The sequence below is a fragment of the Salarias fasciatus genome (genome assembly GCF_902148845.1).
Source record: "Salarias fasciatus chromosome 7 unlocalized genomic scaffold, fSalaFa1.1 super_scaffold_4, whole genome shotgun sequence".
Classification (NCBI taxonomy): domain Eukaryota; kingdom Metazoa; phylum Chordata; class Actinopteri; order Blenniiformes; family Blenniidae; genus Salarias; species Salarias fasciatus.
The window spans coordinates 27,178,512-27,205,527 of NW_021941229.1; the positions used below are offsets into that span (position 1 = coordinate 27,178,512).

Genomic DNA, 27,016 nt, shown 5'->3' on the forward strand with positions numbered 1-27,016 from the left:
AACAGATTTTAAACATCATGAACTGCTCTCTTCAGACGGCGTCTTCCTCACTGCCTGTAAAACGGCGGTGGTGAAGCCCCTTCTGAAGAAGAGCAGTTTAGACCCCAATGTTCTTAATAACTACAGACCAGGATCCAACTGACCGTTTTTAAGTAAAGTTTTAGAAAGACTGGTTTTAACCAAGTCAATGACTTTTTAATGATTAATAACATTTTAGAAAGACATCAGTCTGGTTTTAGAGTGAACCACAGTACCGAGACGCCCTGTGAACACAGCATGTTTGTCATAGTGTGCTTTTGGCTGGTAAAGAGACAGTGCGTCTGTTCTGCAGTGGAGGATATTCGTCACATGGACTCACCATAAGAATCCATCTCGGGCTCTGCAGCCCGGGATGGACTTCCAGTCAGAAAACGGCGTCCTTCAATGTGATTTAGTGGATTTTTTTTTCCATACTCTCCGTTGAGGTGTCCCGATGACAACCTGATCAGTCAGTGGCCGAATGAATGCTTTTATTGTCCCACTGTGTTTCAGAAAGATTAGTAACTGAAAATCACTGTGTGTGTGTGTGTGTGTGTGTGTGTGTGTGTGTGTGTGTGTATGTGTGTTTCATCAGAGTGGAGAGAAAGTCAAAGTCAAAGTCAAAGTCAGTTTATTTGTCAAATATGCCATACATAAACACATACAGCACAAATGAAATTACAGTCCTCTCGGACCCACGGTGCAACAAACAACAAATAAATAAAATAATTTACTAATAACACAGTAAAACACAAAAGTTCAGGCCTGAGACCTTGCTGTTGGCCTTCCTGTTGGCTTTTAAAGGAAACTTCAAGACATGTCTTCAACACTGAAGAAACGGGGCAGCAGAGAGCTGCCGCCTGACCTGTCAGGTCTGGTCAATAAACTTCAGCTGGATTCAGATTCTTTCACCTCGCTGCTCAACAGCAATGAACCAAGGATGAGGGAGATCGTGGAGGAGCTTCAGAGGATTTCTAAAGAAGTCAAAGACATGCAGAGAAGAGCAGACAGTCAGAGAAGAGTTGGAGCTGCAGGAGCTGCAGGTGGAGCTGGTCTCCTCCTGCTCAGTGTAGCAGTCCCGGTTCTTCTTCCATTTGCTGCTGCTGCTGCTCTTACAGGTGGAGGTGCTGTCATCAGTGTAAATATCACTAAAATGATGAGTGAGAGTGGAAGTGCTGAAAAGGTGAAGAATCTGGGAGAAGAGTTGATAAAGATTGTTGAACCGATGAAGCAGCTCTTGGTTCAAATCCATCAAACATGTGAAGATCTGGAGGAGAAAGGCTCCAAGTTTCAGGCTGAAGAGTCCCTGAAAGATGTGGAGGATCTTCAGAAGGTCCTCCATCAGGTGTCTGAGCTGAAGGAGAAGAGTGGAGGAGCTGTTCATGTGGTGGAGGAGTTGATTCAATCAGTAACCGGCCTGCTGCTGCTGCTCGTGAACGTTATCAGAGTCACTGAAACACCTGAAGAAGACCAGAAGCTGAGAGACGCCATCATTCAGTCAGCTGATCAGAGCCAGAGGCTCACTGAGGACTTCTGTCTGATGAGGGAGGAACTGGCAAAGTTCAGGAAGTGAAGAGAACTCACACACACACACACACACACACACACACGCACACACACACACATTCGTATTTCTATCCTTGTGGGGACCGTCCATTGACTCCCATTCATGTCTCGCCCCTGACCCTGACCCTTACCCTAACCCTAACCCACACCACAACAAAGCCTAACCCTAAAGAAATGTTTTTGGACTTTTACTTTTTTCAGTAACAACAACATGGTCAAGAAAACACTGTTTCCCCCCATGGGGACCAAAAAATGTCCCCACGAGGTAGGTCGTGCCAGGTTTTCCTATCCTTGTGGGGACTAAATGTCCCCACAAGGACAGAAAAACTCGTACACACACACACACACAGACCCAGAGCCTTCCCTCTGACCTGTTGGATTCATTCGACTGACCTTTGATCCTTCCTGATGTTTCTGTGCTGATATCTCCAACCTGTCAGGTCAAGTCTACAAAATAAATCCATCTTCTTTGCATGCTGAATTGTCCTCCTATTAATAGTTTAGAGAATATACATGAGATAAAAGAATTCAAAGAAAAAAACGGAGAGGGAGGGGATTAAACTTGTACAAAAGACCTATAAAAGAACAATAAAGGGGAGAATAGAAACTGAGAGAAGAGTGTTGGGGGGGGGGGGCTTTATGGTCTTTTTCCTGTGAAAATAACAGATTTGCTCTGACAGACGATCTGATTCTGTCCAGTTTCTTTTGTGGGAATTCTTCCATTTTATTCTAGTTCCTGCTGACATATGATACTCTGTACATAACATTTTAATATTTTTCAACCTGAGTTCCACTTGTGGTTAAACTGGTCTGTCTCATGTTGTATTTACATGTGAAACGACTCGGGATATGCTGCAAACGAATTGCCCTGTGGGATCAATAAAGTTTTCTGAATCTGAATCTGAATCTGAATAACCTGTTACAAAAGTACACAACTAAAGAATATTACGAACAAATTAAACATGTTATATTACTTCCTGCTCCTCTTCAGACCTGTTTTCTTTGTATTCTGTTCTTTGTTTTTCCACTCATTTTTTATGTTTGAAATAAATTCATGCTTTCATTCATTCATACAGACCGCATGTTGTTGTCTGTGGATTTGTTCTCTGCAGTCGAGTTCAGTTTAATGAAATGTCAATAAAAATAACTGCAGTGAAGAAACTTTTCTCTGGTCTGATAATGTGATGAAGTCAGGCAGCTGCTGTGTGTCGGATGTTTATCACTGAAGCTCTGTGGTGTGTAACGTCACATCTGACTGATGGAGAGTGGAGAGCCAGGGACCAGGAGCCAGGAGCCAGGGACCAGGAGCCAGAGACCAGGAGCCAGGGACCAGGGACCAGGAGCCAGAGACCAGGAGCCAGGGACCAGGGACCAGGAGCCAGGGACCAGGGACCAGGGACCAGGAGCCAGGGACCAGGGACCAGAGACCAGGAGCCAGGGGCCAGGGACCAGGAGCCAGGAGCCAGGGACCAGGAGCCAGGGACCAGGAGCCAGGGACCAGGGACCAGGGACCAGGAGCCAGGGACCAGGGACCAGAGACCAGGAGCCAGGGACCAGGAGCCAGGGACCAGGGACCAGGGACCAGAGACCAGGAGCCAGGGACCAGGAGCCAGGGACCAGGGACCAGGGACCAGGGACCAGGAGCCAGGGACCAGGAGCCAGGGACCAGAGACCAGGCCCTGGACAACGGGACCCGGTGCCAGAGGCTCAGACTCTACTGTCCAGGAGAGACTCTGTTCACCACAGGAACATCCAGCTGGACTGAAGTGTGTGTTGTGAGGCAGACTGAAAGCCTCCCGGTCGGCAGCTTGTTGTAATCAGATTCCTTCAAAGCGTCTTTTCTCAGTCGGTGTTAAAAGCAGCAGACTGCTTCAGTCGGACGGTTCTGTCCATCACTACGGTGGGAAAACACAGAATCCTCCTCAGTGGATGTGAGAGGAGGGCAGAGGAGGTCATGATGCTGAGTGAAGCTATTTCAGACAAATCATTTGTAAAAACGGACTCTTCACAAACACAATGTCCCGTCCAGAGTTTAGTCTGACGGCTTTTTCAATATGTGATGTTAAATGATCATTTCTCTGTGTGATAATGGGACAGACGCATCTTTCTAAAATATTCTAATAACTGAGATGCTTAATATTGTAGCGACCGCGGGGGTCGCTAGGGGCGCTAGGGAGCCACTGCTCCACAACTGAGTGTTCCAGGGAGCCGCGGGGCATTATGGGAGCTCCCCGTTCAGGACTTTCAGGGCCATATATGGGGGTTATGTGGTTTATTTGCGTTTCCTTTTGTTGTGGTTGTGTTTTGCTTACTGTTGTGTGCTGTTTGTGTCCTTTTATGTTCATTATGTGTCGGACCGTGGGTCAAGGGGGTCACTTGGGGGGTGACCTGGGGCTTTTATTTTGTCTCGATATTGGTGTGTTAAGTTCCCTTGCTTGGTTGATTTCACAATAAAGCTTCAGTTGAGCAACAGAGCAGACCTCGCCTCGTCTTCTTGCCCGCAACTCGCTGCTCCAACGCCACAATATAGACCTGCACATATGACCCCCCCTCCCACACACACACACACACACACACAGATTGTTTCAGTTTTTTTAAGAATGTAATCTTCCTGGACTTTAGACAGCGGGACAGACAGAGCCGTCTCTCTGTAAATCGGGTTGCGATCATGCGGGCGCATGTGCAGCAGGGTGTGGTCCGGATCGTGTTCCGGGTCCGGATCGTGTTCCGGGTCCGGATCGTGTTCCGGGTCCGGATCGTGTTCCGGGTCCGGATCGTGTTCCGGGTCCGGATCGGGTCCTGCCAGGCTCTCTCTGCATGCTGTTAGAAACAGAGTGTTCAGCGGTGAGACGAGCTCCAGAAGAAGCTGGAACGGGTTCATGAAGCGATGCAGGGTTTTTTCAGTAAAAGAGAAGAACTGAACCATCGTTATTCAAACCGGATCACAAGCAGTTCCTGGACTCAGAAGACCAGATTCCCTGTGGATAGAACCTGGCAGAACAGGATTTAATGTCCCTTTTGACCGAAATATTCTGATGACCACAAATTCAGGATAGAAAAGGAGGAGCCAGGGGTAACATTGGCCCAGTTTACATGGGTGTTTTTTTCAATCGGATTGTAAACAATCGTATTAAACGGAGTGTATTCATGAAGTGATCCACGATGAATCCTCGTTTACAAAGACCCTGGTGAAGCGGATTATACAGCGTCCTGTGACATGCGCACAAAGTCTCACGAGGGACTTGCAGGTCTTTAGCTCCGCAGCAGCAGTCCTCAGCGCCGAGCAGAGAGTTTTTATCTGCTGATATCTGCTCAGATAATGTCCCAAAAGTCCCTGATACGCTGCTGAAGGAGCGGCTGCTCCCCTGGCTGCTATGGGCGGCCGCTTTAAACGCGTCTCTGACGCCGTATTTTTGATCATATCGGCCGCCCATAGGCTGCAGCATCGCTGCACCGAGCGCCACGTCTCGGTGTGAGCTCTGCCTCTGCTCCGCGTGTCAATGTTTCGAATTAACTGGTGCCCGTGTTAACTTGTGGCCAATACGTGATTTGAAAATGTAGTCGTTCTTGCGAACGTCGGTTATCGACAGTTACAGGGAGTGTATACGTTTAAAGTCATTTGTGAGTCTTACTTTAACAACTGCTGTAATCAAAATGTGTTTACACAGACCTCCGCCGTCATTCGTTAACACGGGAACCAGTTAATCCATAACACCGGCCGGCGATCGCTTGTATTCTGCTATAGAGCTCTTTATACAACTCGCTGTTGCGCAATTTGGCTCCATCTCGCCTCTCCAATGTTTTTTCTGTCGGGGTTTTTTACTAAAAAAGTGTCTTTCAACCACCGTGGCGTTCTCTGCTGGTTTTTTGACTGTGCTGCTTCCCGTTTACTGGCACGTCACACCATGCCAGAACAAACACTCCCCCAGTACAAGCTCCGCTGTCAGACTCGTTTATAAGGGACACGGAGCGGATTGTCGATCTGCGTAGACCACCTCATACAATCGGCTCCAAATTACAATCCGCTCCGAGTGAAGCGGATCCACTCGGTCGTTTACATGACACATTTTACAATCCGCTCCACGTACAATCCGCTTATACCTGGTCCATGTAAACTTGCCTATTGGGGTTTTTAGAAACCAGAATATGAGCAGATTGAGGTTTTTGCAGGTGTTTTCATGGCTGAGAGCAGCCGGATTACTGAGGATTTCCGGTTAAGAAAGGGTTCCTGCCTGCATGGAAACGTATCCTCTGTTACAACTGTCACTGTGCTGCCCCCCAGGCCAGCCGGGACCAGAGGACTCGAGTGCAGTGACCCCAGCAGAGGACCGGGACCAGCTCCTGGTGTGAAGAACCCCCTCAGAGTGAAGGACCCCCCCCAGAGTGAAGGACCCCCTCAGAGTGAAGGACCCCCCCCCTCAGGAAACACTGGAGTTAAACAGCTAAAAACATAAAAAGACATGATACAAAGCTAATAAAAAAATAAGTAAGATAAGATTATAAAATAGAAAAGTAAAATAAATGAAAAGTACATAGTAAAAATAGAACGAATAAATAGGATGAGTAGATTAAAAATTAAAATGACCAAAAATAAAAATGATGGAGATAAGAAGTATAGAAGGTTAATTAAAAGCCAGATTAAAAAGGAGTGTTTTCAACCTCCCTGTAAAACTATCAACAGTCTCTGCGGTCCTGAGGGTCTCTGGTCCTGAGGGTCTCTGGTCCTGAGGTTCTCTGGTCCTGAGGGTCTCTGGTCCTGAGGGTCTCTGGTCCTGAGGGTCTCTGGTCCTGAGGGTCTCTGGCAGGCTGTTCCACAGGCGGGCTGTAGTGGGGGGGTCTTGGTTCTGGCTTTAGGAACACACAATAAGCTGCTGCCAGAGGACCTCAGGGCCGCGAGGGTCGATACGGCAAAAACAGATCAGCTAAATAAGAAGGCGTGAGGCCATTAAGACATTTAAAAACTACGTAATAAAAGAACTTTTTTCTCCCCCTCTCCCTCTGAAACCACCGGAAGCTTTGACAGGAAGTACTCGCCCACACCCTCACGCTCCACCAGCAGCAATGTGCAAGAAGCCTGTTAGTCTTCAGGGGAATTCATTCAGGAAATTTCAATGGAAAACCCCGTTTTCCCACCTGGGTTACACTCTGGAGCCACAGCCTGTCTGGAGCAACGCCTGGTGCATGATGGGATATGGACAGTTGTTGACACTTCCTGGTCGGCTTCGTCTCCCTTGATGGACGTCAGCAGGACACAGTCGCTGTCCGTGGTGCTGAAGCTCCGCCTTACAGACATGCTGATGCTGTCAGGTCATCTTCATCCTGAGCTTCATGATTTGGGTTTAAAGGGCGTGGTCATGTGGTGTGGTGTGACGACAAAGATTCCTCATTCTTGCAGGTCAATGCAGGTCACTAAAGGTTACTAAAGGTCGCTGCAGGTCACTAAAGCAGTTTGTTTTCATCCTGTACTTAGACTGTCTCTGCCATTCCCCGTTTGTGCCAGCAGGGGGCGTCCAGCGCCAGACCAGTGGGGAAGCTGAGGCGGAGTGAAGCAGCTTCCAGCAGCTGTGAGGTCTGCTTCTCTCTGATGGACTGTCAGCAACACATCCAGAACAGCTGGACTTTAAATCCTGAACATCCAGGACAGCACGAGACAAACAAGGTTCACATGAAGAGAAATAAACAACAACATTCTGATACAAACACCTTCAACCAGCTTCGTATCATTACAGCGTCAGCAGAGTCAGAGACACGTCAACAGAAATCACATCCCTGTCCTCAGCTTCAGTAACGACCAGACTCATCATTTCACTGAACCTGGGCATCAGTGGCTGACGGGGTCACTGTGTTCTGGCCCAGAAGTCCTGGAGGAAGGAGGACGGTTGGTGCTGCTGCTCTGCCGATGGCTCGACCTGGAGGAAACAGAAACACCAGAATGAACCTTTAGAACACCAGCTGAGCTTCTTGTGTCTATATCAGCATTAAAAGCTGCTGATCAGGAGGAAAACCTGTTAATGAAGGGTTTACCGTCTTCAGCTGGGCTGATAAAATCCACTAAAACAGTCAAAACAGGCAGAAATCCCTCTTTCAGTAGATGGACTGATGTGACTCTTCAGTTCCTGCTGGGGTCTGAATTAATGAACCTTCAACACGACAAGCAGGTCATTTACCTTTTAAACAATTTAATGAATGAACATTTAAATATAGCATGAAGTCTGAACATTTTAAATAGTTTTATAATATTTACCCCACTTTCCTCTTTTATGAGAGAGAGAGAGAGAGAGAGAGAGAGAGAGAGAGAGAGAGAGAGAGAGAGAGCAGCTGCTCCTTATCTTCACCAAACCACCTGTCAGTTGAACGTATGAATTCAAAAGTGAAAGTTTTGCCCCAAACCGACGCTGATGCTTATCTTCCATGCTGGACCTTTTCTAGAAAGTTTATCTGCGTTTATTTGCGTTTCACTTCGAACTGCACCGCAGCTTCCAGCGTCACGCACGGATAACCGCGTCTTTTCCTGCTGCTCAGGTGTGTAAAGGTGAGATCAGGTGTGTAAAGGTGAGATCAGGTCCTTCAGTTCAGAGTTCTGTAACAGCTTTGGTCTCTCTGGGGCGCAGGACCAGCGTTAGAGTTTGAACATAGTTTGCGTCGAGTGTATTTCACAGTGAGTTTAAAGTGACCATGATGTGGCAGCATGGGGGAATATTCAATGTTCACCAAACTGAAAGGATTACAAAATAAACGTCAAGCTCCGCGGATCACAACTCACCTTCTTTTTTAAGTAATAGAAGATATATTAATACTGTTGCTGGAAAACATATCGGAACAACGAAGTACATCAAGTAAAGCTTTAATAATGCTGATTTCGAGTCAATAAGTCAAAGAATCTGCCAATAATTGAGCTAAAACACTGCTTTTCCATCAAAACATTAATAGAAACTACTGACAATACTGCCGCGGTGTCTGAACCGCTGGACGTTTATTTTGCAGTCCTTTCGGCTTGACTTTTACCGTAATGCTGAGAATATGTGCGCCCCGCTAAACACCGCGTGGCTGGCTTGACCGCAGTGAATACCTGGATGTTTAAAGGGGACATATTCAGCTTTTTTCACTCTGTGAAGCGTTTCCTATAGTAGTATGTGTTTCCGTAGCCTCATTATGACGTTCAAATGTGAAAACGCTCTGTTTCCTCCCTGTCTTGCTCCACCAAACTTTGTGAAAATGAAACTGAAGCTGAAATGGTGGAGTTCGCGTTTGTTTTGCTTATCCTGAAATAAGCAGATTTAACTCCTCCCCCTGACTGTGCCGCCACCATGTGTGTGTGAGAGAGTGGGCGTGGCCAGATGCGTTCAAGTGCATACCGGAAAGCAGGCTCAGAAACAGCCTGTTCTGAGGAGGACTCGTCAGAGCCACGTTTTAGACCGCTCAAACTCTGAACATAGCATGAAGTTGGGGCGAACAAACTTAAATACTATGTTATTGGGCTTCTGAGACCGAAATGACGTAACTGAAAAATAGCATAATATGTCCCCTTTAATGAGAGCTGTGAGACAAACTGCAAACAGAACGACTGCAGCAGAACTGAAGGAAGAGCAGGAGCTCCTGTTCTGTCTGCTGCTTCTTTCCTATGAGTTTCATGTGAACGCAGAGTATTTTGTGTTATTTTTGTAGAGCTGTAGTGCATGATGGGATTTTGTACTGATGAGATATTTTCACTGCTGGTTGATTTCCTCTAAGAAGAAGAGATTCGAGCCCCCAGACCCCCCGAGGCTGGAGGCCGGTGAGAGACAGAATGAAAGAAAACATCCAGGAAATCACTTCAGAGGGTTTGAAACTCTTTATTTGTTGTTTTTAAAGGAACCTTCAAGAGATGGATTCACCTCCAAGGAGACGGCGCAGCAGAGAGCTGCCGTTTGACCTGTCAGGTCTGGTCAATAAACTTCAGCTGGATTCAGATTCTTTCACCTCACTGCTCAACAGCAATGAACCAAGGATGAGGGAGATCGTGGAGGAGCTTCTGAGGATTTCTGAAGAAGTCAAAGACATGCAGAGAAGAGCAGACATTCGAAGAACAGCCGGAGCTGTAGGAGCTGCAGGTGGAGCTGCTCTCCTCCTGCTCAGTGCAGCAGTCCCAGTTCTTCTTCCATTTGCTGCTGCTGCTGGTGGTGCAGCTGCTCTTACAGGTGGAGGTGCTGTCATCAGTGCAAATATCACTAAAATGATGAGTGAGAGTGGAAGTGCTGAAGAGGTGAAGAATCTGGGAGAAGAGTTGATGAAGATTGTTGAACCGATGAAGCAGCTCTTGGTTCAAATCCATCAAACATGCGAAGATCTGGAGGAGAACGTCTCCAAGTATCAGGCTGAAGAGTCCCTGAAAGATGTGGAGGGTCTTCAGAAGGTCCTCCATCAGGTGTCTGAGCTGAAGAAGAAGAGTGGAGGAGCTGTTGATGTGGTGGAGGTGTTGATTCAATCAGTAACCAGCCTGCTGCTGCTGCTCGTGAACGTTTTCAGAGTCACTGCAACACCTGAAGAAGACCAGAAGCTGAGAGACGCCATCATTCAGTCAGCTGATCAGAACCAGAGGCTCACTGAGGACTTCTGTCTGATGAGGGAGGAACTGGCAAAGTTCAGGAAGTGAAGAGAACACTCACACACACACACACACACACACACACACACACACACACACACACACACACACACACACACAAACAGTCTTGTATTTCTATCCTTGTGGGGACCGTCCATTGACTCCCATTCATGTCTAGCCCCTAACCCTGACCCTTACCCTAACCCTAACCCACACCACAACAAAGCCTAACCCTAAAGAAATGTTTTTGCACTTTTACTTTTTTCAGTAACAACAACATGGTCAAGAAAACACTGTTTCTCCTACTTAGGACCGGAAAAAGGTCCCACAAGGCACGTCGTTTCACGTTTTGCTATCCTTGTGGGGACATTTGGCCCCGACAAGGATAGAAATACAAGAACACACACACACACACACACACACACACACACACACACACACACACACACACCCAGACCCAGACCCAGAGCCCTCCTTCCTGGATCCGGTGGTTCCTTCTCTGTTGGATTCATTCGACTGACCTTTGATCCTTCCTGATGTTTCTGTGCTCATATCTCCAACCTGTCAGGTCAAGTCTACAAAAAACAAACAAACAAAAAAAACAAAACAGGAGAGGGTTAAACTTCTACAAAAGACCTATAAAAGCAGAACAATAAAGGGGAGAATGGAAACAGAGAAAGTAAGGAGGGGGGCTTTATGGGGTTAATAGGTCTTTTTCTTGTGAAAATAACAGATTTGCTCTGACAGGATCTGATTCTGTTCAGTTTCTTCTGTGGGAATTCTTCCATTTTATTCTAGTTCCTGCTGACATATGATACTCTGTACATAACCTGTTACAAAAGTACACAACTAAAGAATATTATGTACAAATTAAACAGGTTTTTTTTTTACTTCCTGCTCCTTTTCAGACCTTTTTTCTTTGTATTCTGTTCTTTGTTTTTCAACTCAGTTTTTATGTTTGTGTGGCATTCAGAGCCATTAGTGGATTGAGAAGTGTTGTTTTATAAAGCAGTGTCTAACTCTGACCAGTAGAGGGCGCGTTCGCTACACGGTGTGTTCAGGGTTCGGGATAGTCTCGCGTGATTACACTCCGAGAACGGGAACACACACGGAAGTCAGTGAATGTATCAACTGTGGTGTTGAAAGACTTTTTTTTGCTCTTTACAGAACCAAAAAAAAAAAAAAAAAAAAAAAAAAATCAAACTAAATGTGAAGTGGAGTGCAGCTTTGCCTTGTGCCACGCTACAGATTTTGGTAGCTGAGGATGGTTGATTCAGCCCACGGCCCAGTCGCATAGATGTGCAGACGGACAGAGCAGAGGAGGACCATGGAGGAAATAAGGGATGATATAAGCAGGATACTACTGAGGCTGGAGGAGAAGGAGCTCATTTCCCTGTGTGAGCATCTAAAGTGCACTGCACCTGTGGGGGGGTTTGCCACCAAGAGAAGACGCACCTTAAAGCTCGTGTCCGGAGTTTTGAAAGAGAGAGTTTTTTTTTTTAATCCAAAGTCTCAGGCTCCGCCCTCCCTCTGCTTTCATGAGCGACCAAGCCACGCCCCCTTAATTGTGCACGCGAATTATCTGTCGGGTGAAAATGAGAGCCTCCAGTCCTGCAGCATCCTCCATGTTGAGCTGTTTCCGGTGGATGTTCAGCAGACAGTGGATATATCTGCTGCAGAGCTAACTCTCCCCTGCTGGGCGAGCGACGTGCTCTCTGGCTGCTCCACACTTTGATTGACAGCAGGACAAGGTGGAAGCTCGAAATCTATTGGCTGACGCTGACCGGCGCTTTTTCGGATAACATGGGGGTCTATGAGATGAAGGCGGGGCTCATAAATACATTTTTATATTGCTTTATGCTGATATTATATTGTAGTATCGAACCAGACTGACACATTTAAGCTCTGTTAAAAAATGATTCATACATTGGAAACGAACGAAACTCCGGACACCAGCTTTAATCAGGTTGGTGGAAATAACATTACATGAAATCGAGGAGGGTGAAGAGTCCGAAGAGTCATATCAGCAGTATCTGCAACGTGTACTGTCCTACCCGGCCTCTCTGAAGCCGACAAAATGGGAACCAGAAGCTGAGATCGCAGTTCAGGAGACAAGTGAGCTGGAGAAGTTAAAAATTCAGGACCAGAAGTTGCAGCAGCAGATGGAAGAAGACATTGGGGCGTTGGAGGTCAAGATCAAGCAGAAGACACAAGCAGTAGGGGGAGCTACTGAGCCTGGCATCGAGACCACAAAGGAAGAGGACAAGAACGGCCATGCAGCACCAACCAGACTGCCTGAGGTGACACTGAGCGGGAGTTCCGGATAATCGGGCAGATTGGAGAAGTTGGTCAAAAGGATAAATTGTTCGACACAAGTCTCATGAACCAGATTGAGTCCGCTCAGCGGAAAGGACGTGGAGAAACAGAGATCATGGAAGCATTCACTCGTGCTGCGAGCCCAGGTCTCCATCTGCGAGAGTTGTTGGAAATAAAGAGACAGCTGACACTGCACACCCTCAAGACCACTCAGGGCTCACTACGAGGTGGATTCTTCCTCCGACCTGCTGCATCGCCTGATGAACATGACACAAGATCCAAAGGAGTCAGCCCCGAATTTCTTATTCAGAACAATAGAACTGAAAGAGAAGTTAATGAGAAAATATTGTGATGATGATGCAGGTGAAGAAGGTGAGCAGTTTAGTCCAGAGCTAATCCAGAGAGAGTTCCTCCGCTCCATCGAGACAGGTCTTTACAGTGATGCAGTGAAGTTCCAGCTCAAGCCACATCTCAGGAACCGTGCTGTCACAGAGGAGGTATTAATTGAGCCGATCAGTGAGGCTGCAAACTTAGAACAGGAAAGACAGCAAAAACTGAGGGAGACGGTCATAAACAAGCCCCCAAAAGTCAGTGAAGTGCAGGCAGAGGTGTACCCACCTGACGCCTCAGCATCAGCAGCTGACAGTACTGCTCCTGAAGCAGGGGGGAGGAGGAAGAAAAGTCAGGGACCCAAAATAGAGATAGATCCAATAGAAGTGCTGAAGGCTGAGGTTCTAGAAATTAAAAAGTTAATGTCACAGACAGTGGAGGCCACACAAGCTGGACCGATGAGAAAACGTTCACACCCAGCCGGAGTCGGCCCAGAGGTTGCAGGGCGTGTCAGGAAGCTCAGACGGGTGACTGCTGCAGACATTGCTTTAAGTGTGGACAGGAGGGGCGTCTCTCCAGAGGGTGTCGACGAGCCAGAGAGCAGCAGGGAAACCAGATGGAGCTGCCAGCCGGGACTCTGGGTAGCCCGTGAATCGTCCAGTCCCAACATGCAGCAACCAGTCCCCCCTCCCACAGCACCTCAAACCTCATCAGTCAACGACCTCCCACCCCCACGCAAAGAAAGACTCATCAAGTTGATTGCAAAGAGACACACAGTACATTGCACACTGGATGCAGTTCCAGTAGTGGCATTGTGGGTCTCAGGCGCTCAGGCACGACCTCTCAGTGAACTGTTAGGCTCAGACATTTTATTGGGGGTGGCAGCCAGACTGAGATCCCCTTCATGGGCTGGGTGGAGGTAGAGTTTAGACTGGGGAAAGAATCTGCCATGACAAAACCACTGCTAGTCCCTATCTCAGTGTCCAGAGACCCTCATGTTGCAGCTGAGCCTATAATTGGCTACAATGTGATCGATACAAATACGCAGTCGAAAATGTTTTATTCTTGGACATAGTTGAGGAATCATCATGATCCAGCATCATCAAGCCTTCAGTTCCTGTCAGGCCAGAGGCCTCGTCCTCATCACAGGCCATGTTCTCTCTGTGGAGACGTCTCTGGAAGAACTTGAGTGGCGCATGAATCCCTGAATGGACTCGAGGCTGACGTCGCCACAGGCTCCTTCCATGGCCTGGACCAGTGGGACCTGGGTCTGGGGGTTCACTCATACACCTTCCACCTCCAAGCTGAGAAGAACTTCTCTATGGGGTCGAGGAATGGAGAGTACAGCGGGAGGAGTACAGTAACACCATAAAGTGAGGCTGGTCCTGGAACCACTGACGTACAGGCAGAGCCCGGTGGAAACTCACACTGTCCCAGAGGACAGCATCAGTCATTCTCTGAGGATCATTAGTGTGATCTGGTGGAACAGGCTGTTCATGGAGGTCATCGAGGAAGGCCAGCAGCAAGTCTGTGTTGTAGGCACCAAGACGTACATGGCGGTGCAGGACACCATGGTGATTTACTGCTGCACACACAGCTCTGCTCCCACCACACTGGCCGCGGACCCCAACAATGACCCCCTGGCCTGTGACATTTCTTCCCCTTGACCAGATCACAGTCAACCCAGCCTCATCTATGAAAATAATGCTAACACTTTACTTGAAGCCCCCCTGTATAACACACTATAAGTACATTATAGCACTGTATAACTATAGTTATAAAGACTCATAAATGATCAACATGCTTTATAACATCACATTCACCGTAATCCTATGCTGAACAGTTGGTTATAAAGCATTGTGATCATTTATGAGTGTTTACAACTACTTATAATGTGTTATACCAGGTGCTTCAAGTGAAGTGTTATCAAAATAATATATTCATGTAGTTCATTCGCCATATCAAGCTCCTGGATTCGCTGAACAACAGAGAGAATGCAAGTTACTGTATGGACAGAGAGGTCAGAAGACACTGTAGAAAAGGAAAAAAAACTGTGTTACTGTACATCAGAGGCAGGCTACAGTACCCGTATGTCAGTGCTGTACTGTCTGGGAGTTACAAGCACAAACTGGAGCTGGAGCTCCGTCACCTGGTCTGTGTTTCTTTGGAACGGGACCCTGTAGACCTGGTTCATAGCTAATGAGTTCACGGTCCAGTGTAGACCACGGTCCGCGCAGGGGGGCGGCGGGCGCTACAGAGGCATACACCCGTGGTGCGGGGCGGGGGGGGCAGTACCGGCGGCCAGGTCATACATCCATGGTGTGGGGGGGCGGGGGCCGTCCATTCGGAGGGGTGTGCGTCCACTGGCGGGCCCCGGGGGGTGCGTGCGTGACTGTGATCGAATCCAGTCGCGGGCCGGATTGGACGGTTCGGCGGGCCAGATTTGGCCCGTGGGCCGCCAGTTGCCAACCCCTGGTATACAGTGTACTGACCTGAATTTGTTGAGTTTTGAACAGCTGTGTTGTAGGTTTAAACCACTGAGATGTTACATGAGAGGTGTGTGCAACAACTGAACACAGTGTGTAGAGTTTAGACCACAAGGTGATGTGCAACTGGTGTCAGAGTGTGAAGAAAGTCAGAGTCTAGCGGAGTCATAAGGGAGTGTGAAGTAGTGTCAGTTCGAGTCGAGTGAATGGTACGTGAAGTTAAGGTTGTGCAAAATGTCCTAAAGTTTAGATTTTTGTGTGTTAACAATCGTGAAAAACTGTAATCTGGAGAGGACTGAAGGTCAACAGGTCAGCATCCGGCTGAACCGCCAGGAACATGAGTCATCTGGTCTGAGACGGATCCGGTGTTTCTGTTGGTGGCCGAAGCAGGACGGAGCTCATGGGGTCAAGCAGGTCGCAGCCGCAGGTCATCCATCACCTGTCAAGGTCAAACTAACACGACCCTCTGCTGTTTAGTGGGAACGATTATTTCTGTTGCTCTCTCTAAAGTTAACATCCAATGTCTCTGAAGTCCTGGCATCACACACTGTGTGGCCCTGAGGAGGGAAAATCATCATTATTTTGAGGGTTTATTTTGTATTTTTTAAGTCGACATTTTCACAGAACTGGCGTATGGTTCACGATTAATGACGTCTTAATGAGGTATTGGTATTACATTAAAAATATTACATTTTTAATGCAACTGAATGAAAATATTTCACCTTTGTGACTTTTTGTATTTTTTTTAACAGCATTTGAGGGGTTAAAATTCTGAAACAGTAAAAAAATTATTATAGCTCAACTTACTGAAGGTGTCGACGTGCAAAACCTGTAACGATGCATTCAGACAATTTATTTAGGGCAGTGTTACTTAGCTGACTTTCTTGGTACTTTTCAAAGGGATGCTCAAAAGCAGAGCAGGCGAGCCTCGCTCAGGTGAACAGTCGGTTGCGATTGTCATGAATCACTTGGTCTCTGGCTGCTTTTCTCTGCTCTCTGAGGATGTGATGGTTTCTTCTGTTTCACTCGTCTTTTCCTGGAAAGTGACTCAACCGAGGAATCTGCAGAATCCAACCGGGCAGAGGACCCTCCACCATCCCACTGCTCCGTCGGCAGATCCTCAGTCAGAGGGAAGTTCAGAGAAGAGTCAGACACTGGAAGAACACTGCACTGCTGCACCAATACCAGCCAAGGATTACAGATCTGGGTGGTTTCACGACACCAAAGCTTCTGTTTTATCATAACTTTTTGATCAACTTCTTAATATCTTTAATATCTTATTCTCTTAGATGTTGGCATTTTGAAAAATCAATTTAATCCTGTTTTTTAGTTACTTTTTACGTTTTTTTTTACATGTAGCACACAAGCTGAACAGCAAGTAAGCAGTCTTCATATATATATATATATATATATATATATATATATATATATATATATATATATATATATATATATATATAGAGAGAGAGAGAGAGAGAGAGAGAGAGAGAGAGAGAGAGAGAGAGAGCCTTTCAGAATTAAAAACCACAAAGTACAGAGCAGAACAGAACTTTATTGTCATTGCAACAAGTACAATAAAACTAATGGGGTTTAAATAATCACACCCAAAAACACTGAAAATAAACACAAATACAAAGATGCCTGTTTAAACAGTCCCATTGTAGTAGCATGTCTGGATTGAATTTGAAAGATTAAACAGAGTGTATATTCACCGTTCTCCAGAGCCAGTAAGGGATCTAATTATCAAATTGTAGAATTGAGTAGTTACTGTGAATCCCTCCAGGCAGTTACCATGTCAAGTGATTAAGACTTTGTAAGCACATTAAAGCTGATTTAATCTGTGGTATTGTGTGGTTTAAGACCTTAAACTCAGAAAAACAAAGGAATAAAATGAATATTTCCTGCTTTAATCCTGTCTCTGACCTGTGTTTGATGCTTCGGGCGTTTTGTTCATCAGCTCCTGGATAAACTCGTCTTTCTCTGAGTTCTTCCTGGAGAAAAGCCTCGTCCACCGTCAGGATTTCAGTCGTCTCCTGTTCCAACCAGCTTTTTGTTTTCCAGCCTCCAGAAGCTGTTTGAGCAGTCGGTGCAGCAGGATGTGAAGGAATGAACAAACAGAAGAAAACAAGCCATGACTGGTATTACTTAACATTAATTTACGTATACCTGAACAGTATTTTGGCCAATACTACGCTGGCACTTGCATCTGCGATTGGACAGGCAGGCGATCTTTTCCTTCGACTCATGGCTGTGAAGAAAAGAACAAATCAGCAAATAGGAAAGTGATGATCATAGGTCACAGGGTTTGTTCACATTTTTAAAGATAAAATCCAGACACTTTTCAAGCACTTTAAGGGCTCATTTTCATTTTTAAGCACACACTGGAAAAAATGCCCATCTCAAAACAAGAAAAAAAAACCTATATCAAGGCACTTTTACCTTGAAATAAGTGAAAAAATCTGCCAATAGAACAAGTGAAAATTGTCTTGGTAAGATATCTTGGAATAAGATGTGATATTTGGAATAATGAACTCTTAAAATTAGCTGTGAAAACTTGTTTTAAGCCATATTTTATCAGAATTTTTGAGGTTGGAGTCTTAGAATAAGTCACAAATGCTAAAAAGAGGTATTTTTTCACTCAGAATAAGATTTTTGATTTCATAACTTTCGTCTCAGCTTCTCCATTTGAGATACATTAAACTAATTTTGAGCTGTATTACCTGGCACTTTCTCCAGATTTAAGACTGCCTTGTTTTTGAAATAAGATTACAATGATTAATTTAAGCATTTTGAGCTTGAATGTCTAATCACACTAAGCAGGAAATACTTATATTTAGTCACTTTATGGCAGAAGTGTTGTATTTTAGGATAAACCAGCTATGCTTAAAAGTAGGCGTTTTTAACTCAAAAACAGACATTTGCTTTTACCCCAATTGACGTTGAGAAAAAAATGCATTTTCCATAATACCTGAAGCAAGACTAAAAAGTGTTCATTTTAAATACTTCAGATACCGTTGTTTGAAAATGCAGTTGAAAAATTATTCTTAACTCCCCATTCAGATAACTATACCATATAAACACCATGTAAAACACATTTAGAACAACACTTTATTAATAACTTGAATAGAACATCAAACTGAAAATTTGCTTTTTTTGCACAGTAATAAAAAAACAACGAAAAACCCCCAGCACAACAGAGAATGAAATAACATTGTGATTTGTCTGATCAATGGGAAAAACAAAAACAGGGTCTGAACATGTGGCTCGTTATTTACAAACACAAATAACTAGCCATCACAGTGGTGCTCTGCTCTATTTGCCAATAAAATCTTTCCATTCAGCCAGGCTCTTTTTGTAACCTGGTGTGAGGTCTTTCTCATGGATGGCGTCATGAAGGACCTCCGTTTGTATGATGGAAAGCAGTGTGGCTATGCACTTGGGGTAAGTGAGGTGTAGAGCATAATAGTAGGCCATGAGGTGTAAAGCACCCTCGGTGACCTGCTCTTTTGGGAACGTCGTCACTGGCACATCTCCCACGGCCAGGAGGCAGTTGCATGGACTCACAATCAGCACTGGACAGGAGAGAGGGCGCTTCGTCAAGTAGGTGCCGGGGTCTTCATTGTCCTATAAGTTATAAAACATAAACCTTTCATTAGAATTATGGACTTTTAATCAAGACAGTCTTGGTTATTCAGAACCGAGGATGCATTTCTTCTCGCATCAGTTCAAAGCCTTCCTTTAATACGGAGTATTTTCTAACCAAATGTCAATTCAGTGGGAATATGAAAATGATTCTGCATTTTGTACACAAGTTGCAATCTTCATTTAATTTAAAAATAACGTATTTTTTGAGTGTTATTTGCAAAGCCAGACCAATTTTCGGTGGTCCACCCCAGCTACTAAATCTACTAAATCCAGCTACTAAGTGGGCGGGGCTGGTTTACGAGGCTAACAAATTACATATCCTTCAATAACAATTCTTAACATAATAATCAGGTTTACAAAGGCAAATATGCTTAAATATGTTTTATGTACAAATAGAATGACTTAACATGGACTAGTCTGAAGTTCTTAGATTGTATTAATAGTGGTATCACATTTGATTGAGTTAGAACTGCAGTTTATATATAATGTATTGCCTAAAATCTGGTTTGTGAGGTGCAGGTGTGAGGGTGCATAAACAATACATCCAGAATGTCTTCCAGAAGAACCAGAAAGTGGAGAGAAAACACATGCGCACACACTGTGCTTTCCTTCATTTTACTGCACTTTTCGTTGCTTTTAGTCAGTCATAATAACAAGAGTCATAGAACAGCTCACCTCAAGAACATGCACAAGAGCTTCACTTGGATCTCCACGTTTCTTAACCGGAGCAGATCCAGAGGGGAACAACAATGGCAGCAAACGAAGGATTCCAACAGCCTGTTCAGCTGTTAGGGAAGATAGACAAGACAAAAGGTATCACATCAAATATGAGTTAGACTCCATGTGATGGCTATAACAAAGACTATGCTTAATTGCCATCAGAAGGTGTGTGTGTGTGTGTGTATATATATATATATATATATATACACACACACACACACACACACACACACACACACACACACACACACGTATGTATATATATAAAAGAAGGCAATACCACAGAAATACAGTAATGAACATGTTCTCAGGTCTTTAACATTAAGTTCGCATTGCTTACTTTTCTCCATTCCCATTGGGGATTTCAGCAGCTTTTTCCACATCCCAAAAAACTGCACGTTCTGGGAGAAGTCGTGCCATCTTTCCTTCACCTGGTTGATGTATTGGGTGTTGTCCTTGTCCAAGATGCGCCGAAGCTCTTCCATCACCTATGAAACATTGAATATACCAGCCAGAAATATATATTAGTCCACTGAAATTGCAATATAAAATATAGTTCTGCTTGGTATTTCTATGTTATCTATGCCTTGCTAATACAACTTACATGTCCAATTTCCTTAAAACAAGGATATGCCTCCAGAATTTGTCCAGGTCTGTTCTCCTCACTAATTGCATCAGAATCAATGAATGCTCGTCTGGCTGGAAATTCCAAGTCCAGGAGCTGAGAGACAGACTCGTGGTTTGGTTTCTTTTTCTTATACAAAGCCTGGAGGGTCTTGTAGTGCTTGGCCATGATTGCTGGACTGTCCCTTTTTGGAGGACTGACATCTGCAGGCTTATTAGCTGCAAAACACAAAAATAAATATAAGATTTTTTGAAACAGAATCAGATTGAATTATAAGGCCACACAGTCAATTGATGATTTGAACACATTTCCAATACTCACAGACAGCCGGCGACAAACTCCTGGTGGGTGTGGTCGCTTGGCTTCCAGTGTCTGGACTGTGAAATTCTGCACAAACAAAAATAGGAAACACGAGCAATGAATCTTTGGCTTTTAAAGGATAAGTTCGGTTTAAACAGTTTTCACATTGTTTATAGAAAGATGCATTACAATATACCCATTCAGAAGGGTTTTCTGATCTGAAAAGTGGTCTGGGAGAAAGTTAGATCCATAGTGGAGCTGCAGACCTCCATATACTGTTAGCCAATGGGGCATCCGTGGCGCCGGCTCCCAAAATGGCTTTAATCGTCCAAAAACTCATTAGTTTCACCAATATTTCCTCATGGTCTGGTCATGCCTCTCCTCCACCACATTCTGGTGTCGCAAAATACATGCTGTTGCGGTTTTACAGATCTCTGAAGTGAATACGGTGATCAGGAACTAAACTGAAGTACATTCACTGAGAGACACAGAAGGGGGCGCTGTGCACCTAAGTTGTTGATCGCCACCCGCTCCAAAGAAGAAGAAGATGATGTTTGCAGTTCAGAGTTCTGCTTCTTTTTCTTTGGGAACCAACTTTGGTGCACAGCGCCACCTACTGTGTCTCTTGGTGAATGTACTTCAGTTTACTGTTGTAGTTTTCAGTTTCAGACTATGGATCTAACTTTCTCCCGGATCACTTTTCGGATCAGAAAACCCTTCTGGGTTGAGTATATTGTTATACATCTTTCTATAAACAACGTGAAAACTGTTTAAACCGAACTTATCCTTTAAGTTTTTAAGTGTAATGACAGTGATGTTCATAGGTATGCTTCCTGCGTCCCTAACACGTTCAAATCTGAAAGGATTTATTAAACTCACTGCCAGCGAGTCTGAGATGCACCTCATTTTTGCCATGAAAAATTTATACACAGTTTAAAATCTCTGTAATTATGAACTGTGACGATACAGTCACTATTTAGCTATGCATCTGTTTTATTAATAACGTGTGATTAATTTAATATGTATACACAATTATAACCACGTCTTACTACACCACCATCAAAGGAGTTTAACACTACAATTCAAACAACAATAGAATATAAGAAAAAAAAAAACTTTTTAAAAACTGCAGACACACTGATTTTCCCAGAGACCCACTCAAATCACCATCTGTTGGTCCTGGGTACTCACGACAATGAAAACCTATGAACATCACTGTGACATCAAACATTTTTTAAAGACAATGATTACTGAAAACATGCAGGACTGCAGCCTTCCAGGACCAGGAAGGCCCACCCCTCATTAAGACCTACTTAAGTGACTTTCGTTGCTAAAGATCTAGTGATCTTGGTTTCACCTCTTTCTTTGTGTCCTAAATCCTGGAGGACACCTTCATCTGAGGAGCGATCCAAAATAATGGTTGAGTCAGTTGAATCATCGGTGTCACTTCGTTGGCCAACACGACGCTTCTTTGGCTGACTTCCACCTGGACTCGCCTTTTGAGGGGATCTCACATTTTGGAGTCTTTTGTACAGTTGTGCGTACACTGTGATCTGTGGCAGAACGTTTAATTTAATTCCTTTGAACCGCTACAACAATTTCAAGCAGTAAATACCATGGCCATTGTGTGGATACGTTTCAACACTTACCCACGATGTCTTCTTGCTGCCTTTGTCCTGGAGCATGGGGTAGTACTGGACTATTCTCTTGGCCATCGCTGTTACTTCTGGTTTCGAAGGGTATCTGTCTGAATCCCCATCACCTTTTGCCCTCAGGATTGCAATCATGCTTGTCATAGTGTTTCGGATGAGTCGACATCTCAGGTCCTTGGACATTTCAAAGTTGCCCTCCTCGCCTTTTTTCGCTAACTCAAAGTATTGTTTTCGGACTTGTTCAAGTTCAGAGTCTGTGTGCAACACATACTCTGGAAAGGACAACTTGACCGTCTTTTCTGGAGTCATACACTTTGCAGGGAACTCTTTCACTGGAGTGGATGCTTGTGGCATGGGTGCTTGTGGCAAAGGTGATTCGGTAACAGAGGTACCACTGTCTCTGCCAACTTCCTGTTAAAAAAAGAAAAAAGAAAAAACCCAAAGCATAATAATTGCATAAAATGACGAAATTAAATTTAAAATTGTGTACAATGAGAAGTTCAATTTGTTATGTAGTCTCATTTCCAAACAGACCTCATCGAAATCATCACGACAGGCATGACAGGCATGCCAGACCGCTTTTCTCCGAAAGAAATTTTCTGGGCCTGGGAAGAGATCCCGGAGGTCCTCACGAGACAGGGTGCCCAAGACTTCCTCACTTATGTTTGCAGCTGTGAACATTTTGGAATGCATAAAAAGTTGAATCATTACTGTACTGCAGTCATAACTGGCCCGAATTAAAGAAGCTACTTGATACAGTTGTACAAGAAAGTAAGAGAATGTAATGTGAAGTGCAAAAAAAACTCACTTTAAAGATACAAAGACACTGCATTTCTAGCTTTTAAAATAGTTAAACGTTTGTAAAAATATATGTGCCTTATCTGCATAGGATGGCAGTGTTTTCTTTATAGTGTTCACATTTAAATATTTTTTTTGAACTGTAAGCAATATTTGCACTTTCATATTAAGTGTATATAAACTGAAAAAATATTGGCGTGTGTGTGCACACGTGTGAAAACAACTTGACTTCACTGACCCAAGGCTTGTGCTATCACGTTACCCCAGAACCAGCATATCATATTATTTAATCCTTCATTTCAACAAAACCTACCCTTCTTTTTTTAAAGCGTACATGTTGGTCATGATGGTTTCTATATTACCAATGTTCAAATGTAAACATTACTATGTGTGCAGTATATGTAACACATGTAAGAAATACTTGCACTGTGAAAAAAATATCAATATAAAATTTGGGTGAACTTGAACAGCTTGTCGATGCAATGGGTCCTGTAAATTTTGGGGGTGGTGAGGCTTTTTTTTTTGAAGCCCAAGCATGCTCACTGTCATTAATTAACTCCGAATAACTTGAGCAACGAAATTGCTGTTTATATCATCACGAAAAAGTACTGCATTTGTCATTATGCACTGAAAAATGAAATGCACTGAAATTTCACAATATTTTAGTTGAATTTTTGATTTTAGTTCCATACTCAAATATGCATAAACTATAAAAATATACACATGACATTTTATATAACACCACACATTTTGAAAAAAACCAATTAAAAGCAAGTTTTATAATAGCTGGAGTTCATTTGAGCAAACTTACCTTTCAAAGTCGATTTCGCAATGTCATCAAGTTGGTCCATGCTGGTAAGCTAATTAGCAAGGTAGCTTTGAGCTCTCCTCGTCGGTCTGGTTGCACAAGAAACATGATAAAACAATTTTAATAAGGATAACGTGTATTAAAAACTCTGGTATATTGATACAAGCACATGACTATTGCATAAATGTACTTACAATTGTGCAAGTCTTCAAAATATGTCGCAAAGCGCTAGCCAGCCTGTCCGCACCAGGTCCGCACATGGTCTGACAAGCCACACGGTGAGCGTCTCAGCTCAATGATGTCATAATCCGTCGACGGGAGTTGTAGTTCGTAGATCGTCACAATTTAATCTTGAAAATTAAATTCAGACTCGTAGATATTGAAATTTTTGTCATATAGTGAGGAATGTATGAAAAACAAATGTTCAACAGTTATAAATATCCGTTGGCCCACAAATTTATTTCTGCAGTCTAGGGTGCCTACAAAATTACGTCATCACTAAAGTGCGGATACACTGAGAAAGGCGCAAAAAAAAAAAAAAAAAAAAAAAGAGGGAAAAGAAAAAGAACCTCTCAAAACTTTGGCCATTTGGTGCTGGATTCAGCTTGGAGACCTGCTTTACCACCCGACCGAGACAGCATAAGTTGATTCTTGGTAAGTATTGCATTTACTGTGTTTTGTACATTTATAATATTATCAGCAGCTAGGTGTAACAAGAATAACATTCAGTTGAAATTTGTGCATTTTATGTAGTCTTTTCATGAAACCGTTTCAATGAAGTAAGCTATGAAATAGTGTGATGGCTGAGATTTTTACTTGTTTTTACTCTTTCTGCCTCAACAGAATCTTTTCAACTTCCATCTACACTTCTGGACCACCTTACTGCAGTGAGATGATTTGGCGTTGTGTCATATGCTACATTTTTGTGGCACTAACTCTGAAAAAACTACTGGGCCACATTAATACTATGCACAGTCGCAGTCCTGACTTTCGTGTAGTATGTGGCATTGATGGCTGTCCCAGTGAGTACCGGGTGTATAACTCCTATTATTATCACATAAAGCGAAACCATGCACACCACCTTCTGCAAGCTGAAGGAGAGGAGGAGGAGGAAGAGGCATCGACTCTACATTACTCACCAGAAACATCCGAAATGGCAGCAACAATTAACCAAACAGGGGTGAGCATCCCCGAAATGGCCAGTTCAGCACAAGAACATTCTTCTGAGATTGAAAGAGGTCCACACATCATCAACCAAACGGTAAATTTCTTGTCCAACTTAAATAAAAATATTTTGTATGTCACTGGGCATGAAGACTTAAGGCTATAGCATCATTGTCAATTGTGATTATCCTTTATGTTCATCTGTTTCAGAGTGGATTTCAAGAAGGTCAAGACCACATCAACCTGTGTAAACAAGCAACCGGATTTCTCCTTCAAGCCAGAGAAACCCAGCGCCTAACACAAGTAATTTTTTTTTTTTTCTCCAATGTCTGGGTTGTAATTTTTTGGATTGGAAGGGTTACTTTGAAAATTTAATACATTATAATCACAAGGTACTTGGTCCATGTTAGGAACCTCTGGTCCTGGTCCATGTTCAGCTGCAATGTGGTTCTCAATCATGCCCAACTGACCAATGTCTTTGGTGACCAACTGATGTTTCTTTCAGAAAGCATGGCTAAAAAATACAAAAAATTTAACTTATTCTTTATTATTTATTATGTCTTTTTTATTCAGCTGTTTTCTTGAATTGGATCCCAGTTTGTGATGATAACAATTATGTTTACATCACATACTCAGTAAATTGGCTCATTCATCTGTAGATGGAAAAACACAACAGTAGTATTTGCTGGTTAGTGGAGGCCAAGCTCAGATTGCAGAAAAAATTTCTGAGGAAGTTATTTATATCATCAGTAATCGAAAATGCTACTCTTCTAACATTGTTATGATGAAAAATTTCCAAAGTTAAAAATGCATAAATTTTATAGAAAATTCCAGAAAGCAGAGAGCTCCATAACATATTTCAGTCAATGAATGAGTGAATATTACAATTGTTAGACAGTCGGCCTACATCTCTGAAATGTTCACTGAGTAAAAACATTACTGTTCATGGTAACGAAAACACAGATGAATAAAGTTATTTGTCCGTTTGCAGATAAATCTTTTGGCTTGTGGAGGGTTGAATTTAATACAACACTTACACAGAGAGACTGAAATATAACAACCGGGAGGGGAAAATCGCTCTTTTATCCCTTGTAGGCATGTGTTCTTCACTTATTAGCTCATTCATTTATCTTATTAAGTTTCTGTTTATTTCTGTATATATTAGCGACCTCCTTATCTCTAGATGCTTCTTTAGTTTTGGAATGTTGACCACAGAGAGCATGTGATATTCAACATCAGTTGATGGATTTTGGATTCTGAAAGCTCATTGCTGAACTTTGAGTAGAGCAATTTCTAACAGCAAAAGTTTTGCCAATCTGTGATTTTGAAGCAAATAGACTGAAAAAAATTAATCGGATCATAATTGTTTTTCCTTTCTTGTCCCTCCAGAGAGCTGTTAACCAGATGGTGAATGGAGTCCAGCAATACCAGGCTTCACTGTTGGAGCACCTGAAACATCAAATGAGTAGTGTGTTCGAGAGACATTCTGGGGACCTGAATCAACTGAAGAGTGAAGTAATGAGCATATTTGACCAGTTTGATGACCCTTTCAACCAAATTTCCACAACATACTTGCAGATTAAGACAATCAAAGAACTCCTTAAACCAGTAGAAGCAGAGATAGTCACCCTCAAAAATGTGGCATGCTATGTTAAAAGTGGTGACCAAAGAGCACTTACTATTAAACACAAAATCTTTTATTATATTCCATTGCTAAAAAGTTTGGAGCAACTCCTGCTGCATCCACAAATTCTTCAAATAATTGAACAAGGGTCACAACCATGCGAGGCTGGATTTTTTGGCGATTTCATTGATGGAGAAATCTTTAAGTCACACCCACTGTTTTTGAAATTTCCCACGGCATTGCAATTAGTTCTATATACAGATGAAATTGAATTGTGCAATCCTCTTGGGTCTTGGGCAGCCAAAAACAGGCTGCTATTGATTTATTACACCTTAGGTAACATCAATCCCAAACATAGATCAAGACTTTCTGCCATTCGT

The 27,016-nt window shown here is 43.6% G+C and overlaps 2 protein-coding genes and 3 long non-coding RNA genes across 10 annotated transcripts; 2 read left to right on the forward strand and 3 right to left on the reverse strand.

Annotated features, from left to right (window-relative positions):
• Positions 1–4,200: 4,200 nt before the first annotated feature.
• Positions 4,201–7,793, reverse strand: LOC115382498 (uncharacterized). Of its 2 annotated transcripts, XR_003930571.1 has the most exons (4): positions 7,609–7,793; positions 7,399–7,493; positions 6,718–7,211; positions 4,201–4,404 (listed from the first exon to the last, which is right to left on the reverse strand). It is a non-coding gene; the product is annotated as an uncharacterized LOC115382498 (long non-coding RNA). The 2 variants fall into 2 exon arrangements; XR_003930570.1 differs by having other exon boundaries at positions 6,718–7,493.
• Positions 7,794–7,955: 162 nt separating this feature from the next.
• On the forward strand, positions 7,956–10,328 carry LOC115382488 (uncharacterized). 5 transcript variants are annotated; one of them, XR_003930561.1, is made up of 3 exons: positions 7,956–8,106; positions 9,250–9,358; positions 9,436–10,328. XR_003930561.1 is itself a non-coding variant. In XM_030084230.1 (3 exons), the coding sequence occupies exons 1-3, from the start codon at positions 7,983–7,985 to the stop codon at positions 10,214–10,216; spliced, it is 945 nt and encodes a 314-aa protein (XP_029940090.1). In that variant the 5' UTR covers positions 7,959–7,982; the 3' UTR covers positions 10,217–10,328. The 5 variants fall into 5 exon arrangements, 1 of the variants encoding a protein (XP_029940090.1); XM_030084230.1 differs by having other exon boundaries at positions 7,959–8,106; positions 9,319–9,358; XR_003930562.1 differs by lacking the exon at positions 9,250–9,358 and having other exon boundaries at positions 7,956–8,126.
• Positions 10,329–18,363: 8,035 nt separating this feature from the next.
• On the reverse strand, positions 18,364–22,555 carry LOC115382480 (uncharacterized). The gene is made up of 7 exons (XM_030084219.1): positions 22,240–22,555; positions 21,948–22,143; positions 20,612–20,677; positions 20,270–20,508; positions 20,006–20,153; positions 19,621–19,730; positions 18,364–18,924 (listed from the first exon to the last, which is right to left on the reverse strand). The coding sequence occupies exons 1-7, from the start codon at positions 22,549–22,551 to the stop codon at positions 18,613–18,615; spliced, it is 1,383 nt and encodes a 460-aa protein (XP_029940079.1). The 5' UTR covers positions 22,552–22,555; the 3' UTR covers positions 18,364–18,612.
• A 49-nt stretch (positions 22,556–22,604) lies between these two features.
• LOC115382497 (uncharacterized) lies at positions 22,605–24,351 on the reverse strand. The gene is made up of 3 exons (XR_003930569.1): positions 23,852–24,351; positions 22,777–22,913; positions 22,605–22,653 (listed from the first exon to the last, which is right to left on the reverse strand). It is a non-coding gene; the product is annotated as an uncharacterized LOC115382497 (long non-coding RNA).
• On the forward strand, positions 23,658–26,521 carry LOC115382500 (uncharacterized). The gene is made up of 3 exons (XR_003930573.1): positions 23,658–25,109; positions 25,223–25,315; positions 26,402–26,521. It is a non-coding gene; the product is annotated as an uncharacterized LOC115382500 (long non-coding RNA).
• Positions 26,522–27,016: the final 495 nt, after the last annotated feature.